At 43.2% G+C, this 13,236-nt stretch overlaps 1 protein-coding gene across 3 annotated transcripts in view; it reads left to right on the forward strand.

The window, feature by feature from the left end:
- Positions 1–12,843, forward strand: part of ARHGEF12 (Rho guanine nucleotide exchange factor 12) — a 94,134-nt gene extending 81,291 nt beyond the window's left edge. For all 3 annotated transcript variants that reach the window (XM_081172442.1, XM_081172441.1, XM_081172443.1), the window contains 8 exons: positions 1,070–1,159; positions 1,371–1,447; positions 1,845–2,075; positions 3,152–3,613; positions 4,273–4,583; positions 6,272–6,344; positions 7,050–10,931; positions 11,651–12,843. In XM_081172442.1, the coding sequence (XP_081028568.1) occupies positions 1,070–1,159; positions 1,371–1,447; positions 1,845–2,075; positions 3,152–3,613; positions 4,273–4,583; positions 6,272–6,344; positions 7,050–7,060 (1,255 nt within the window). In that variant the 3' untranslated portion in view covers positions 7,061–10,931; positions 11,651–12,843. The remainder of the gene's footprint in view (positions 1–1,069; positions 1,160–1,370; positions 1,448–1,844; positions 2,076–3,151; positions 3,614–4,272; positions 4,584–6,271; positions 6,345–7,049; positions 10,932–11,650) is intronic.
- The last annotated feature ends 393 nt before the right edge of the window (positions 12,844–13,236 follow it).

A 13,236-nucleotide genomic window follows, 5' to 3' on the forward strand; every position in this document is an offset into this window, starting at 1 on the left:
CAGTGATTCTCTGCATATTTAATAGGTTGCAATGTTTTCTGGTGTTCAGCATAAACTCTTTATTCATCAGTTGCCAAATAATCTGACTAGTTTTTCTCAGTAAAATCTTACATTGCTGGAAGTAGTTTGCATTTTCCAAGCAGACTGCACATTGTGGAGCTTTTATTTAGCCAGCATGGAAGCAGTGGTTGTTAGTTTCTTAGCAGATTATTTTTTAAAAAAATGTAAATGGGAAGCTGCAGGTGAGACAGAACAACTTATTTCTCCTCTGCTAGGGGTTGCCTTTCCTGACTTCTTTTAACCTCCCTCCCTCTCTTTCTTTCTTTCTTTCTTTCTTTCTTTCTTTCTTTCTTTCTCCCTCCCATTGCTGCATTTGTACATTTCTTAGGGCTTTGGTGTTTGGTTTCTGGGTGTCCACTGATAGATGTGGCAGGATCAGTTAGTTTTTATGCATTTTTTGTCATTGCGCGTACCTTAAACATTTAAGGAAACCAGAATAGCTACATGCTGTGCTTTGTCACCAATTTCCCCCTTTTCAGTGCTCTGCTGCTGGGATTTCTCACATCAGCTTCCCTCCCTGCTCTGGGTCCCTTCAGCCCTCATCCAGTAGCCACTTTTTTCTTTTTGACAACTGAGTACATGTACAGCAAAGCAGCATGTGCTCCAGGAATAAAGAATTTCCTTTCGTGGGTTTGTGTGATTGTGACGGAGACCCTGTGCAATCTTAGCTACTTGGCCATCACAGAGACAAGTCTTCTTGTTTCTAAGCTGTTTTTCCCTCTCTCCATACTGAACAGTCATTTATTTCTTCTGCTCACACACCAACCCTAAGAGAAGGAAATAAATGTATGCAAGGAACTGGCAAAGGTAAATTTAGGCCGACGGGGGCAAACTGAAATGATAGATTGAAAGAGTTGTGAGCAGCACTGAAACCTCTTGTCCCTGTGTATGAGAAAGATGTGAGGAAGAAGTGCAGGAAGAATCAGTTAGCAGTTTTGCTAAAACTCTGCACACTTCTTTTTCTTGGGCATCATGTTTTACACTAGTTCTTTTTTTTACTTATCTACAGGTGGCAGGACCTCATAGCACGGATGGCAGGAACAGTGAAAGTTGGACGAGGTAGAAGCGTAATTCCATTTCCGCCGTCTGGGCCATGCGAGTAAGTTGTGTGTTTGCTTGTGTACATACACACAGGCACACACACTCTGGTTTTAGTATTGCTTTTCAAACTCCATACATTATAACCGGGCAGGTTCTGAAAGAAAAAGAAAGAAAGAAAGAAAGAAAGAAAGAAAGAAAGAAAGAAAGAAGTTGTGGATGGTGATACCACTTTTTATGTGGTTGATTTGTTTTCTCTCTTTGGTTTGCAGGGAAGATCATGAGGAGGAAGACCAGCAGAAATTAAAGGAAGAACAAGCTACTCCTGATAGCAGCATGCAGAGTCCAGGTAAATGTTACATGCTTGGTACTGGGTCCCACCACTGTGGCGTGAGTTACCTTTATACCTTTAATGGTTTATGGCAAATCCAAGGTTTTCTTTATTGTGAATTGTGTTTCAAGTGTTAGATGTGCACATGGCACAAAAGCCACTTTTGAGCCATGGTCCATTTATTCCTTCCAGGTTTGTGTCTCTTAATAGCCCAGTGTACTGTATCTATTTATACTTTACTGTCTTCTGTCCCCATCTCCAGGACTAGAACCATGCGTGCATTTAGCATGTTTAATAGCAATGTCTGTATTTTGTTATAGCCTTCCTAAAGCTATAGGCTAAGAGAGATAGAAATTTAAATAAGGTATTTTAAGCAGTTTTGAGTTTGCATTGATTTTGGTGATTTGTTTGTTAGATAAAGATATGGGACTGGAGTCTCCTCTGATGGCGAAGGTTCAGTCTCCTTCAGCAACAATGTCTGAGAAGCTGGAAGAGGAGGAGCTCCTGGAGGCAGGCAGGCAGTTTGGAGAAAAACCAGCAGCAGAGTTGCTGATCAAAGAGTCCTCTGAGCACTACAGCCACACAAGTCCAGAGCACTTGTTCCAAAGTTCAGAAGAACGATGGGCATTGGATGCACTAAGAAATTGTAAGTAGCTGAGGATGTGTGGGGCCCAAGAGTAAGTGAATGGTGGATTTGATGGTACTCAACTGCTGTCCATTGTCTCTTGAGCTAAATGAGCATCACCTACCCATTTTGGGAGAAAGAGAGCCAAATATGGCAGAAAAGAGCTAGGTGCTGGCTGGTTGTGTGTTTTTGTAAAATACCTTTTAAAATGAAGTGGTTCTTTGGTACCATCATTAGGTTGGTGAATTGGTGGTGTATATAACATAACATAACATAACATAACATAACATAACATAACATAACATAACATAACATAACATAACATAACATAAACAATTATTATATTATATTATATTATATTATATTATATTATATTATATTAATACAGTTTGTCGTACAGCATGTCTAAAAACATAATGAAAACATCAAGCGTTAAAAACCTGATACTAGGCTGCCTTCAGATCTCTTCTAAAAGTTGTGTAATTCTTTATCTCCTTGACATCTGAAGGGAGGGCATTCCACAGGGAGTGCGCTCCCTGTTAAAAAAACTTTGTATTCTTTAAAAGCACCAGGTAATTTTCTCCACTTCCTAGATTGCCAGTTGGTCAAGATATACACACACAGGGATAAATGATGAGTTGATAAAATCTTTTGCCTACTCAACCATGCCTTATGTCTTTGAGAGGTGTCAGGAAGGTGAGGCTCAACCACCAAAATGTGCTTTCTGATTAAACCAGGTCTAGAGCATGAGAACAAATGAAAGGCAAGGGATATGGCTGCTGTGCTCCAGGTGTCTCAGAAAAGTACCACTCTACCTAGGCTGGGAAATGGGATGAGATTTGTGGAGGAGCTGGCAGCTGTTGCCTTGACATAGAGATGCACATGGCTGCATTCAGATAACATGCCAGTCTTTAGATTATTGTCTCCTGACATGTCTTACATCTTTCACCTTCTCTAAAAAGAGAAAAGGAGCTGGCTGCTGAGTTCGTGCCTTCTCAAGAGCACCAGTCTTTAACATTATTATTTATGTGCACAGGTTAATTTCAGTCGCAGGAGATGACCTGCAAGATATGTGATGATTTTATGTTCCCTTTCAGTGGGCTTATTGAAGAAATTGCTAATGGAGCAGCTGGGCATGTCTGAGAAGGAGTCTCCCGAAGGCTGGCAGCATATTGCCAGGCATAGGACAATTTGTCAGAGGACCCAAGTGGAGAGTTGTGTCCAGAGAGGACTACAGTACTCGGACAATGACAAGACATCCCTTTCCGGGGCCAGTAGGACACCCTCTGGCATGGGAACAAATAATTTTGGACCTTGTTGCAGTCATCGGACTTCAAGTGAATTCATGCAACCAGGGGACACTGTGTCAAACAGCAGTCAGTTAATGGACCCCTTGAGCACAAACCCAGATACCCCAACCACCGAGCCTGAAGTGATAGGTTCTGAGGATGGTGGAGAGCACTTTTTTGATGCTCGGGAAGCCCACAGCGATGAGAACCAATCAGAGGGTGAAGTGGCGGAAAGGAAGGAGGAAGAAGAGGTGCAGTTGCGGATCTCAGGTGAATAAATGCCACAGATGTGTAAGGCTGAAATGAAATACTGCTATAATTTGGGCAGAGCTCTTAAGACGTCAGTTCTGACGGCACATATCATTGTGAAGGAAGATGTGTGCATCCACTGTATCTCACTGGTTGTGAGAATGCATATAACCTTAACCTAAAAACCCTGTGGGAAGATACCTCCCAGTACATCAATTCTTTTTTTGGGGGGGGGGCAGGGGGCCTACATCATCAGCCATTCAAGGGCAGTGTTCCATGGAAGAAATCTGTAAGAAATTTGTACCTTCACAAAACTTAAAATGATGTGTTCTTGGCTGCAAATACAGACTTTGGCAGAAGAATTCTGCAGAGGGTTCATATTCACAAATCCAGGTTCATCTCAGGAGCCACAGGAGAGATGGGGTAGCTTTCTTACCATGAATTCCTGTTTCGTCACAGTTTAACCCAAAGCACCTGAGATTAGGGAGAAGAACCTCCAGAGAGGTTTGAGTCCAGTCACGTACTGAATGCATCTTGACATTTTTTGCTAAGGTTACACCAATTGTATACTTGCATGGCATGCACAGGTGTTAGGGGCAGGCACATACAGTATTGTTGCTGCCATCTTAGATGAGCTGCTCTTATCTGGAAGCGTTAGTGTTAAGATGTTGTCTTCACAGGAAATTATTTGATCCTTGACGGATATGGCACAGTACAGGAGAGCTCCACAGATGAGGAGGTAACTTCGCTGGTTCTACAGTGCACTGCAGGCAACAGCACAATGGACTCTTCCCACCAACCACCACCATCTCTGCAAGACACCCGGACAGACGGAGGAAACTTGGCATTTGCAGAGGAATTAATGGCCTCCCACTGGGAAGCTGCTAAGGAATCCTGCTCAGGTGTACTAAGGCCTCCCTTCTCTGTGGAGTCTTGTGCCCTGATAATGCATTACATCCAGAAGATAGAAGCCAACCTTGAACACTTAAAGGTACAGTATGTTCTTGTATAAATTTGGCTGCATTTCTTTTTTCTAAAAACATGCTTAGAAAGTGGGGAATTGGGAACAAAAAGGCTTCCTGGGGAACAAGGCATGCTGAGGATTTGTATGTGTTTTATTTTCTTCACTGATTTTCACTGTAGCTTTTCAAATTGAGATTGGTGGTGAGTTTTGTTCCATGACCAGGAGAGTTCAGTTCAGTTCAGTTGAGTTTTTCAAAGGGAAAGAAATGAAAACCTTAAGGTAATCCTGGAGAAAGAGAAGGCTTCATGTGGGGAATGTGAATGAAGGGAAAGAGTGATTTTAGGATCCAGTATTGTGAGGTATCATTCAAAATCTCAGGCAGCAAGGAGGCAGGGGGTGGAGCAGAAAATCTAGAGGCTAAGATCAGTTTCCATTTACTGAAACGAGTGTGTCAAAAGCCACAGTTTCAGGTGAGAACTTCTCTGCATCTTAGAGGCTCAAAGAGAGACAGGGACACTTTAGATCTAAAGTTGGCAAGCTAAGGATTTGGCCACAGTGAAATGAAAGTACAGGAATCAAAGTAGGGGGAAAGATGTGAAGACAATGCAGCACCTTGGGAAGAAGGGCTGGTTGTTACATGACGGAACCAGGACCAGGGCAATGCTGTCAGAGGCAGGCCAGTTCTTTACAACCAACTGGATGGCTCTTGCAACTTTTTAACAGTCCCAAGAAACCAAAGAGTATTGTGCATCATGTGCGAGTCCAATATGAAGCACATGTTTCTTTGTAAATCGTGTTGATTTTTTTAATAATCAAGCGGTGTACACATATTGTGAAATAAATGAAATAAGGGTTTAAGGGCTTATTCTCTACAATCTGTTTTTTATCCTGGCACCAACCTGAATAAAGACAAAACATTGCAAGATAGAGTCCAGTGATGAGGGAATTCAGCCTTTGCTTCATCACACTTAGGCTTGGCTTCCTGCTGCACCACCGATGGATAAGGTGGAGCAATTAATATGTTTCATTTTTCCAGGCACATGATTGCTCCTGTGAGTGATGCCATGGGCATAGGCATAGGATGTACACATATTTATAAGTCAGACTTCCTTCCTTGTCAGCTTTGCACTGTGGCTCAGAGATACTCTGCTCACAGATTACTAGGAATGTGGTCCTTCTGAATAAGACAGGAATTTTCATGGAGCGTGAGGTTGGCATGTGAAAATGCAACATGGGATTTGACTTGAGAGTCTTCCTGTGTCTCTTCTCCATCTGGGAAATGTGCTCAGTGAATTTTCACATTCAAGATGCTAGAAAGTGCAGAGTTTTGCTAGCCCAGTAATGATTGTGTGAGAGTTGCTTCAGGAAGATATACAGAAGGCAGACAGGCCAATGCCAAAGAGATGCTAAATTGGGATGAGTGGGGTTCCTGTGGTGTAAAAATGGCATTGCTCACTTCTGAAGCATTGCCCTTCTGTCCTTGATGGGCTGCTGTTTTCATCTGCTGCCAAACCTGCAAGACCTTTTCCATATCTGGAGAGAAAACAAGTAATAGCTTGAAAGAATAGGAGAGGTTCTCTCATCACTGGAGTTCTCAGTGATGGAGGACTGAATCTGTTCCAGAACTTGGCCAGACACAGTTTCAGTGAGTCTGATCTGATTGCCTGTCTGCAAGTGAGCCACAGATCAAATGTGTGTTGGGTTGTATCTTCCAGGAAGTGGAGGAGAACTATGCTACTCTTCTTCAACAAAGGCTGGCTGGAACAGCCCCCACAGATGAGCACTCAGGTATGCCTTCCCCATTCCCTGGGCACCTTCTAAACAGAAATACAAGGGGCAACAGTTGTTAATCAAAAGTTTTTAGAGCTTTCACTGCAGCTCCTGAATTTTCAGGAAAAGTTGCTGGCTATAAAACATTCTAATTCAATACCCGGGTTTGCTGGCATTGTGCACCTTTCTCTTAGTGGATTGTATGGTATAGGAGGTGCTCCCTTCCTTGCTGCTCAGCACTCAGTCCACTGATAACGTGATAGTTCTAAGGGCCCAACAGAAGATAAGCTGATAGCTTATTTCAGAGTTATTTTTCCATGTTCCAATGGTCATAATTTACAAGCTGACCTGCCCTACCCAGTGTAATATGTTCATTCTTATGACATTTTTGTAGCCTCCTATTTGTAGATATGAGATCTCTTAAGAAGCGTACAATTCTATAGGCACTTTTACCCCTCTCCTGCATTAGCGTTAGTTAATACAGTGTATGTATCTTCCATCTCAACACCTCATGTTCTTTTTGCAGCCTCAGGGAGCAGACAAGTGGAAATAATTGTTTGTGTTTTGTCTTCGGCTCACATATAACTGTTTAGTGCAGAGATGCATTAAAGCACCAGAGCATGGATTGTGCACCTGCGATAGAAACACCTGTGCATAAGATCCATAGTGCTTAGCTGCTACTTTATAATACTGCATTCTACTTCTTTCTTTCTTTCTCTTTAGATAAAAGTTAGTCAAGCTTCTCGGAGGTTGGATGCAAGCATCGGCCTCGCATTGGCACCTGTCGGCTTCTGCCTGGACTCTTGCAGCATGAGGGCGCTTTCCGTGGACCATCCAAGTGCAGCAGAGTGGGAACTGGGGGGGGGGGTTGGGGTGGAGGATGGTTTCCTTTTAGGCCTCTGCACTAGCTTGTCAGGGAGAGGTGGTGATTTTTTTTCTCCTCCTTTGCTACCAGTAATTCTTTTTGATTCCAAACAAGAGGAAAGAGAGGAACAAAAAGAAGAAACCAAATGTATAAAGCTTTGGGTGTAGGATATATAAAAATGTATTTAGACATATACAAAAAAAAAAAATCAATGTATTTATTTGACTTCATTCCATGTACTGAAAGCACACTTTAATTTGTATTTTATTAGGCCCCAACATCCCTATGCTCCTGGACCCACATTCAGGGCTGCTTGTGTGTGAGAGCGTGTCTTGACTTTTCACTGGATTGGATTCTGCCAGCAACCAGTCCACTGCTCAAAAGAGCTTCGCCTGCAATGGTCCCCCACCCCCTGTGCAGTGATGGTATGCCATGCTGTACACAACCAGGCACTTGAAAGGTTGGCAGCCTTTGGGCTCTCCTTGCAATGGCACCTGGTGCTTTGACAAGGAGATGAAAGGCTTGGGATTTTTACTTTGGCTTTGAATTCTCTTTGAAAGCAGTGAGGTGGGGCAAAGAATGTACCTGCTAAGTCACTCCTGGTTTGAGCATCTTCTACCACTGGAGTTAGCCACAGGTACTCCTGAGTAAAATCCCAGGTATGTTCGACACCCAGAGGTGTGCTTTGTTGGCCATTGCATGTGCAGGGAGAGTGGGATTGGTTTGGGGTGGTGGGGTTTTGTTTTGTTTTTTGCACTGTTTGTGCCAAAGTGCTCTGAAATCACACTGGTTAGCTCAGAAGCCTCCATGGGAGCAGCTCTGCAGTATTTTTCCTAATAGGAATTCTGACATCCTTGTGTTTTGAAACTGAACCCTGTCTAAGAATGGAAATTGAAAGCTCACAGCACATACGTAAAAACACTGGACATTCCAGACTGGTTACCGGAATTGGTACAAGGCTGGGTGCTACCTCCATGAGACAGACCGTTCAGGATGCAGCTTCTTCCTTTCATTGCAAGTGGCTGGTCTTTTTTTTTTCTTTTTTCCCCGCACCAGATTCCCAAATCCTGGCTTTTTTTTTGGGGGGGGGGACTCAGATCTAAATGTGCCGAACTCTAGAAATCCCCGTAACTTGTGTTCCTCATGTTGAATGTGCTGCGAAGTGTGGAGAATTTTTCTTTTTCTTTTGTTTTCTCCCCCTCCTTCCAGCGTGAAGGTCATACTGCCTGCTCCATTAACACAGAGACACATTTTCCCTGTAGCTATAAGGGCAAAGAATCAAAACGCTTGTTGTTTCCCAGTCATGCGAAACACAAACCTCTTCTTCCCTTAGCAGGAGGAATAGTAGTACTAAAAATGGGCAGGCTGTGCAAGGACAAATTTTAAAAACCTCCCCTTCCCTCCAACCGCCAACATTTTGAAACCATGAACTGATGTCTGTCAAGATGGGGAGATAAGATTTTCCAGAAGCAAGTTGTACGGATTGCCATCCCTTGTCAGTGGCAGAAAGTGCCCCAAAACCAAAGGGTCTCCTTCCATATCTGCATGAGCTTCCTTTTATCAGTGCCGTTCTGAGTGCCTCGTGGATCTGCTTGTTCCCATTTCATAACTGCTTGATTCTATAATTTCATGTTGTTTTCCATGTAAAACTATTTTGACACCTCTTGGCATTAGGAAAACTAGGTGTGCCTGAGTATGGAAGATAAACATGGACCTTTTCATATTTTAAATAGCCCCTCTTTTTTACCTCTTAGCTATGTAACATCATGCTAGCAACACTTTTACATTCCCTTTCCACAGCCCATGTCTAGGACGATCAAGAAATCACGCTCACAACATGGACCTCTCCCTAGCATGAGTAGCTTTTGAGCAGTGGAGAGTTCAGATTTCCACTGCAGATTGTTGTTGCCGGTCTCTTCGCTGCATTCTGTGGCAGGAGTCCCAAGATCATTGTCTGCTGTAGCACTTCCACTATAGATTTGACCTGCAGAGGTGTCTGGCAAGATATTGCTTCAGCATCTTTACAATATGCCTCTGGGTCAGGTTGCCAAAATCTCCTGAGGATCAACCTGAGAAAGGAGGGCATGCAAGGCGAATGCAGGTTTTGTGGCAAAGCCTGAAGAGTTCTTAGTCAGAGGATGTGACCATCTCTTTCCCCCCACCCCGGGAAGTGAAACAGTACTGTGCTCCTGTCCTTTTGGTGGTGTTTGGTTTTGTGTGTTTTTCAGGCTTGTTCTTATGCCATGTTATGCAATCTCCTGTTAAGGGCATTATTCAGCTTATAAGAAAGAGAAGGTGGTGAGAAATGGGGATTGTCCATTGCTCCCAACACAGTATCCTAAAATCACTGGGGATGTCTTAACTCCCTAGCGTGTCTACTGTACAACAGACCCCAGGCACAGATCCATTTTTGTGAAGAGGGTCAACACTAAAATGCACTTTGCGGGGATTCCCATTGGTTTTGGGCGTGTGTGGTCCCCCCCCCCTTTTTTTAAATGTACTAGAATAGCCATGAAAAATTCCAACCAAAGAATCCTGTCCTTCATGTCTGGCTGTGAACATTCCCTTCTTTAGACTGGACAGTAGTATGGAACAGCCTTTTCTCTCTCCTTTCCTCCTCCCTTGCAAAATGAAAAACAAAACAAAACCACAGGCTGAAAAAAGAAATAATGGAATATTTCATGGACAAGATAACATTATGTTAGCTCCACTGTACTTTTTTGTGTTTAACCTGGATTTATAGAAGAAGATTATTGCAGGGGGTGGGGGATTCAAAAGGCAAAGGCCTCGATCCAGATGTCAACTTCCTGCACAGCCTGCTTTTGCATCATTTGGACCTGGTCTACACATGAAGCAGAATGAGTTGATAGAATGCCAATAGTGGTAGACTGGACTGTTCTTTCTTTTCTTTGGGTTTATTTTCTTTCTTCTGGGCTGTCTGAGAGCACAAGCAGCGCAAAGCTTTAGATGAAAGTTGGGATTTCTTTATATACCACTCAAATTTTCCAGTAAAAACAGAAGGGCCAAAGCAGTCGTCTCTGTTTGCAGTGCTTTTGCTTTTATCTGCTTTTAGTAACATTAACTGCAATTCTTGTGATAAATCAACTCTTAACTGCCACATCTGAGGGCCTGGTAGACAGTTTCTCTCTCTCTCTCTCTCTCTCTCTCTCTCTCTCTCTCTCCCCCCCCCCCCCCCGTTGATATTTTTAATGTTTTCTCTGAGGCACTACCTATGCCTGTACCTTGTTGAGTTTATTTTTTAAAACTTGCAGACCATTCTTTCTTTGCACTGTAGGTGGGTGGAATATTGTAAAATATGGTCCAATTTGGCACTTTGCCTGCAGCAATATAGATGATGATGATGATGATGAAGAGTTTGGATTTGATATCCCCCTTTATCACTACCCGAAGGAGTGTCAAAGCGGCTAACATTCTCCTTTCCCTTCCTCCCCCACAACAAACACTCTGTGAAGTGAGTGGGGCTGAGAGACTTCAAAGAAGTGTGACTATCCCCAAGGTCACCCAGCAGCTGCATGTGGAGGAGTGGAGACATGAACCTGGTTCTCCAGATTACAAGTCTACCGCTCTTAACCACTACACCACACTGGCTCTCTTAGTTGGGAAGCAATCACTATGATTACAATGCAGTTAATAATTTGGCTTTTAATAATTTGCAGTTAATAATTTGTAAAGATATAAACTGAAACCGTGTCTTTTCGCTCATTGTGACAAGCAAGATGGTATTCTTGCCTTGGACTTCAGCAATAATAATAATAATAATTTATTATTTGTACCCCGCCCATCTGGCTGGGTTTCCCCAGCCACTCTGGGCGGCTTCCATAGAAACCAAAAATACACTAAAATATCATACATTAAAAACTTCCCTAAACAGGGCTGCCTTAAGATGTCTTCTGAATGTCAGGTAGTTATTTATCGCTTTGACATCTGATGGGAGGGTGTTCCACAGGGCGGGCGCCACTACTGAGAAGGCCCTCTGCCTGGTTCCCTGTAGCTTTGCTTTTCGCAATGAGGGAACCGCCAGAAGGCCCTCGGCGCTGGACCTCAGCGTCTGGGCAGAACGATGGGGGTGGAGACGCTCCTTCAGGTATACTGGGCCGAGGCCGTTTAGGGCTTTAAAGGTCAGCACCAACACTTTGAATTGTGCTCGGAAATGTACTGGGAGCCAATGTAGGTCTTTCAAGACCGGTGTTATGTGGTCTGGGCGGCCGCCCCCAGTCACCAGTCTAGCTGCCGCATTCTGGATTAGTTGTAGTTTCCGAGTCACTTTCAAAGGTAGCCCCACGTAGAGCGCACTGCAGTAGTCCAAGCGGGAGATAACTAGAGCATGCACCACTCTGGTGAGACAGTCCGCGGGCAGGTAGGGTCTCAGCCTGTGTACCAGGTGGAGTTGGTAGACAGCTGCTCTGGATACAGAATTGACCTGCGTCTCCATGGACAGCTGTGAGTCCAAAGCAAGAAGATACATTCACATATTCATTTTTTAAAACACTTTCTGCCAGAGTTGAGAATGATTTGTGAGCGGTGGGATAGATAAAGAATCCTTTGATCCCTGGGAAGGAGCAGGAGGGCTACTCACATCCCAGGGCTCTGCTTCCTCATCCTCCCCTCATTCTGCTTGGTGTGTAGATCAAACCTCACTGTGTAAACGCTGTAGTAAGGGAGGAGGAAACAATACTGAGTCTTCTGTGCAGAGTTTTTAGCATGGCAGTCCTGGGCCCAGTCGCCTGGTTTGACGCTGCCACCTGCTGTTAACCTAACATTTAAACATGCAAGGAATGGGGTTGCTAGGTGGCTCTTGCAGACATCAGGCATATAGTACTTGTGTGACCAATTCCTGGAGTGGGAGTGGGCAGAGGTAATTCCTGGGCAATAGGGACCCTTGATTCTTGACAACCAAAGCTTGAGAACAGCTGTGGCTCTGGCTTCTTGAACTCTCCCATGGTTGTCTAAGCATAAATGTTCCAACTTGATAGAAAGCTCTTTTTGAGGTAGAGGAAGTTGTTGGTGTTTGCTCCTTGTGTTGTTCTCATCTGGAATATTGGTGCATCTTGCATCTGATGGATGGACTTGACCCCATGCTGTCCCCATTTCAAAGAGATCCTTCAGTCCTCCTCCTCCCTCCGTCCCCAGATGCCAGCTGATAAGCCAATGGTCTCCAAAAGGGATACTGCAGCCAGAACACTACACTGCTCTTTAAGAATAAAAACAAAACAAAAAAAGAGTTGTTTTGAAACTTCCTTCCTACTAAAAATGTATTTTATTTGTTCACTATACAATCATGTACTCATTTTAACCGGTTTTACTTTTAAGGAACACAGGAACAATCTGGAATTTGAAAAGCAAAATGCAAAAAAGAAAAGAAAAAAAGAAATCCTCTTAATACCTTGTATTTTTAACTGATCATGTTTGAATGTTTAAGAAAAAAAGAATTTATTGTTCTAATTATCCAGATGTATTGTATGTTTGTAAAATAGCTCTTATTAATTAGCTGATAAGGTGGTATGTTTCTGGAACAAAATATTGCTCATTTTAAAAAAGAGGTTTTGTTGGGTTTGTTTGGTTTTTTTGGAATCTGGGAAATAGAAAATTAAAGCATTCAAATGCCAGTAAATAAGCTTAAAGGAACCCAAACATTTGACTATGGTATTTTGTTAAATCCAGAAGATTCAAGTTCACACTCCTGGAGTAGACTAATAGCCTGGTGGACCAGTGATCTTGTCTGTCTGCACTGATTTGGCAATTCCATGATAAAGAACCCCCTTTTCTGACATCTGAGGCTATCAGATCTATTCTCAGCTTATAGAGAGCACGCAACAGTCACAAAAGAATGCAACATTTCTGACTTGTCTTTTGCTTCTCAGGCACAGAACACTCCTCCCCTGCAAACAGAGGACTCTTCTGCCAGTTCCATGAGATTCAGTGTAATCCTTCAAACTAGGAGAGTTTCAGCACAAAACTGTTCATGCTGAACTGTATGTGAACTGTAAAATTCGTTCAGTTTATATATCATCCTTTTTCTAAAGA

This window comes from Podarcis bocagei (assembly GCF_964188305.1).
Source record: "Podarcis bocagei genome assembly, chromosome: 15".
Classification (NCBI taxonomy): domain Eukaryota; kingdom Metazoa; phylum Chordata; class Lepidosauria; order Squamata; family Lacertidae; genus Podarcis; species Podarcis bocagei.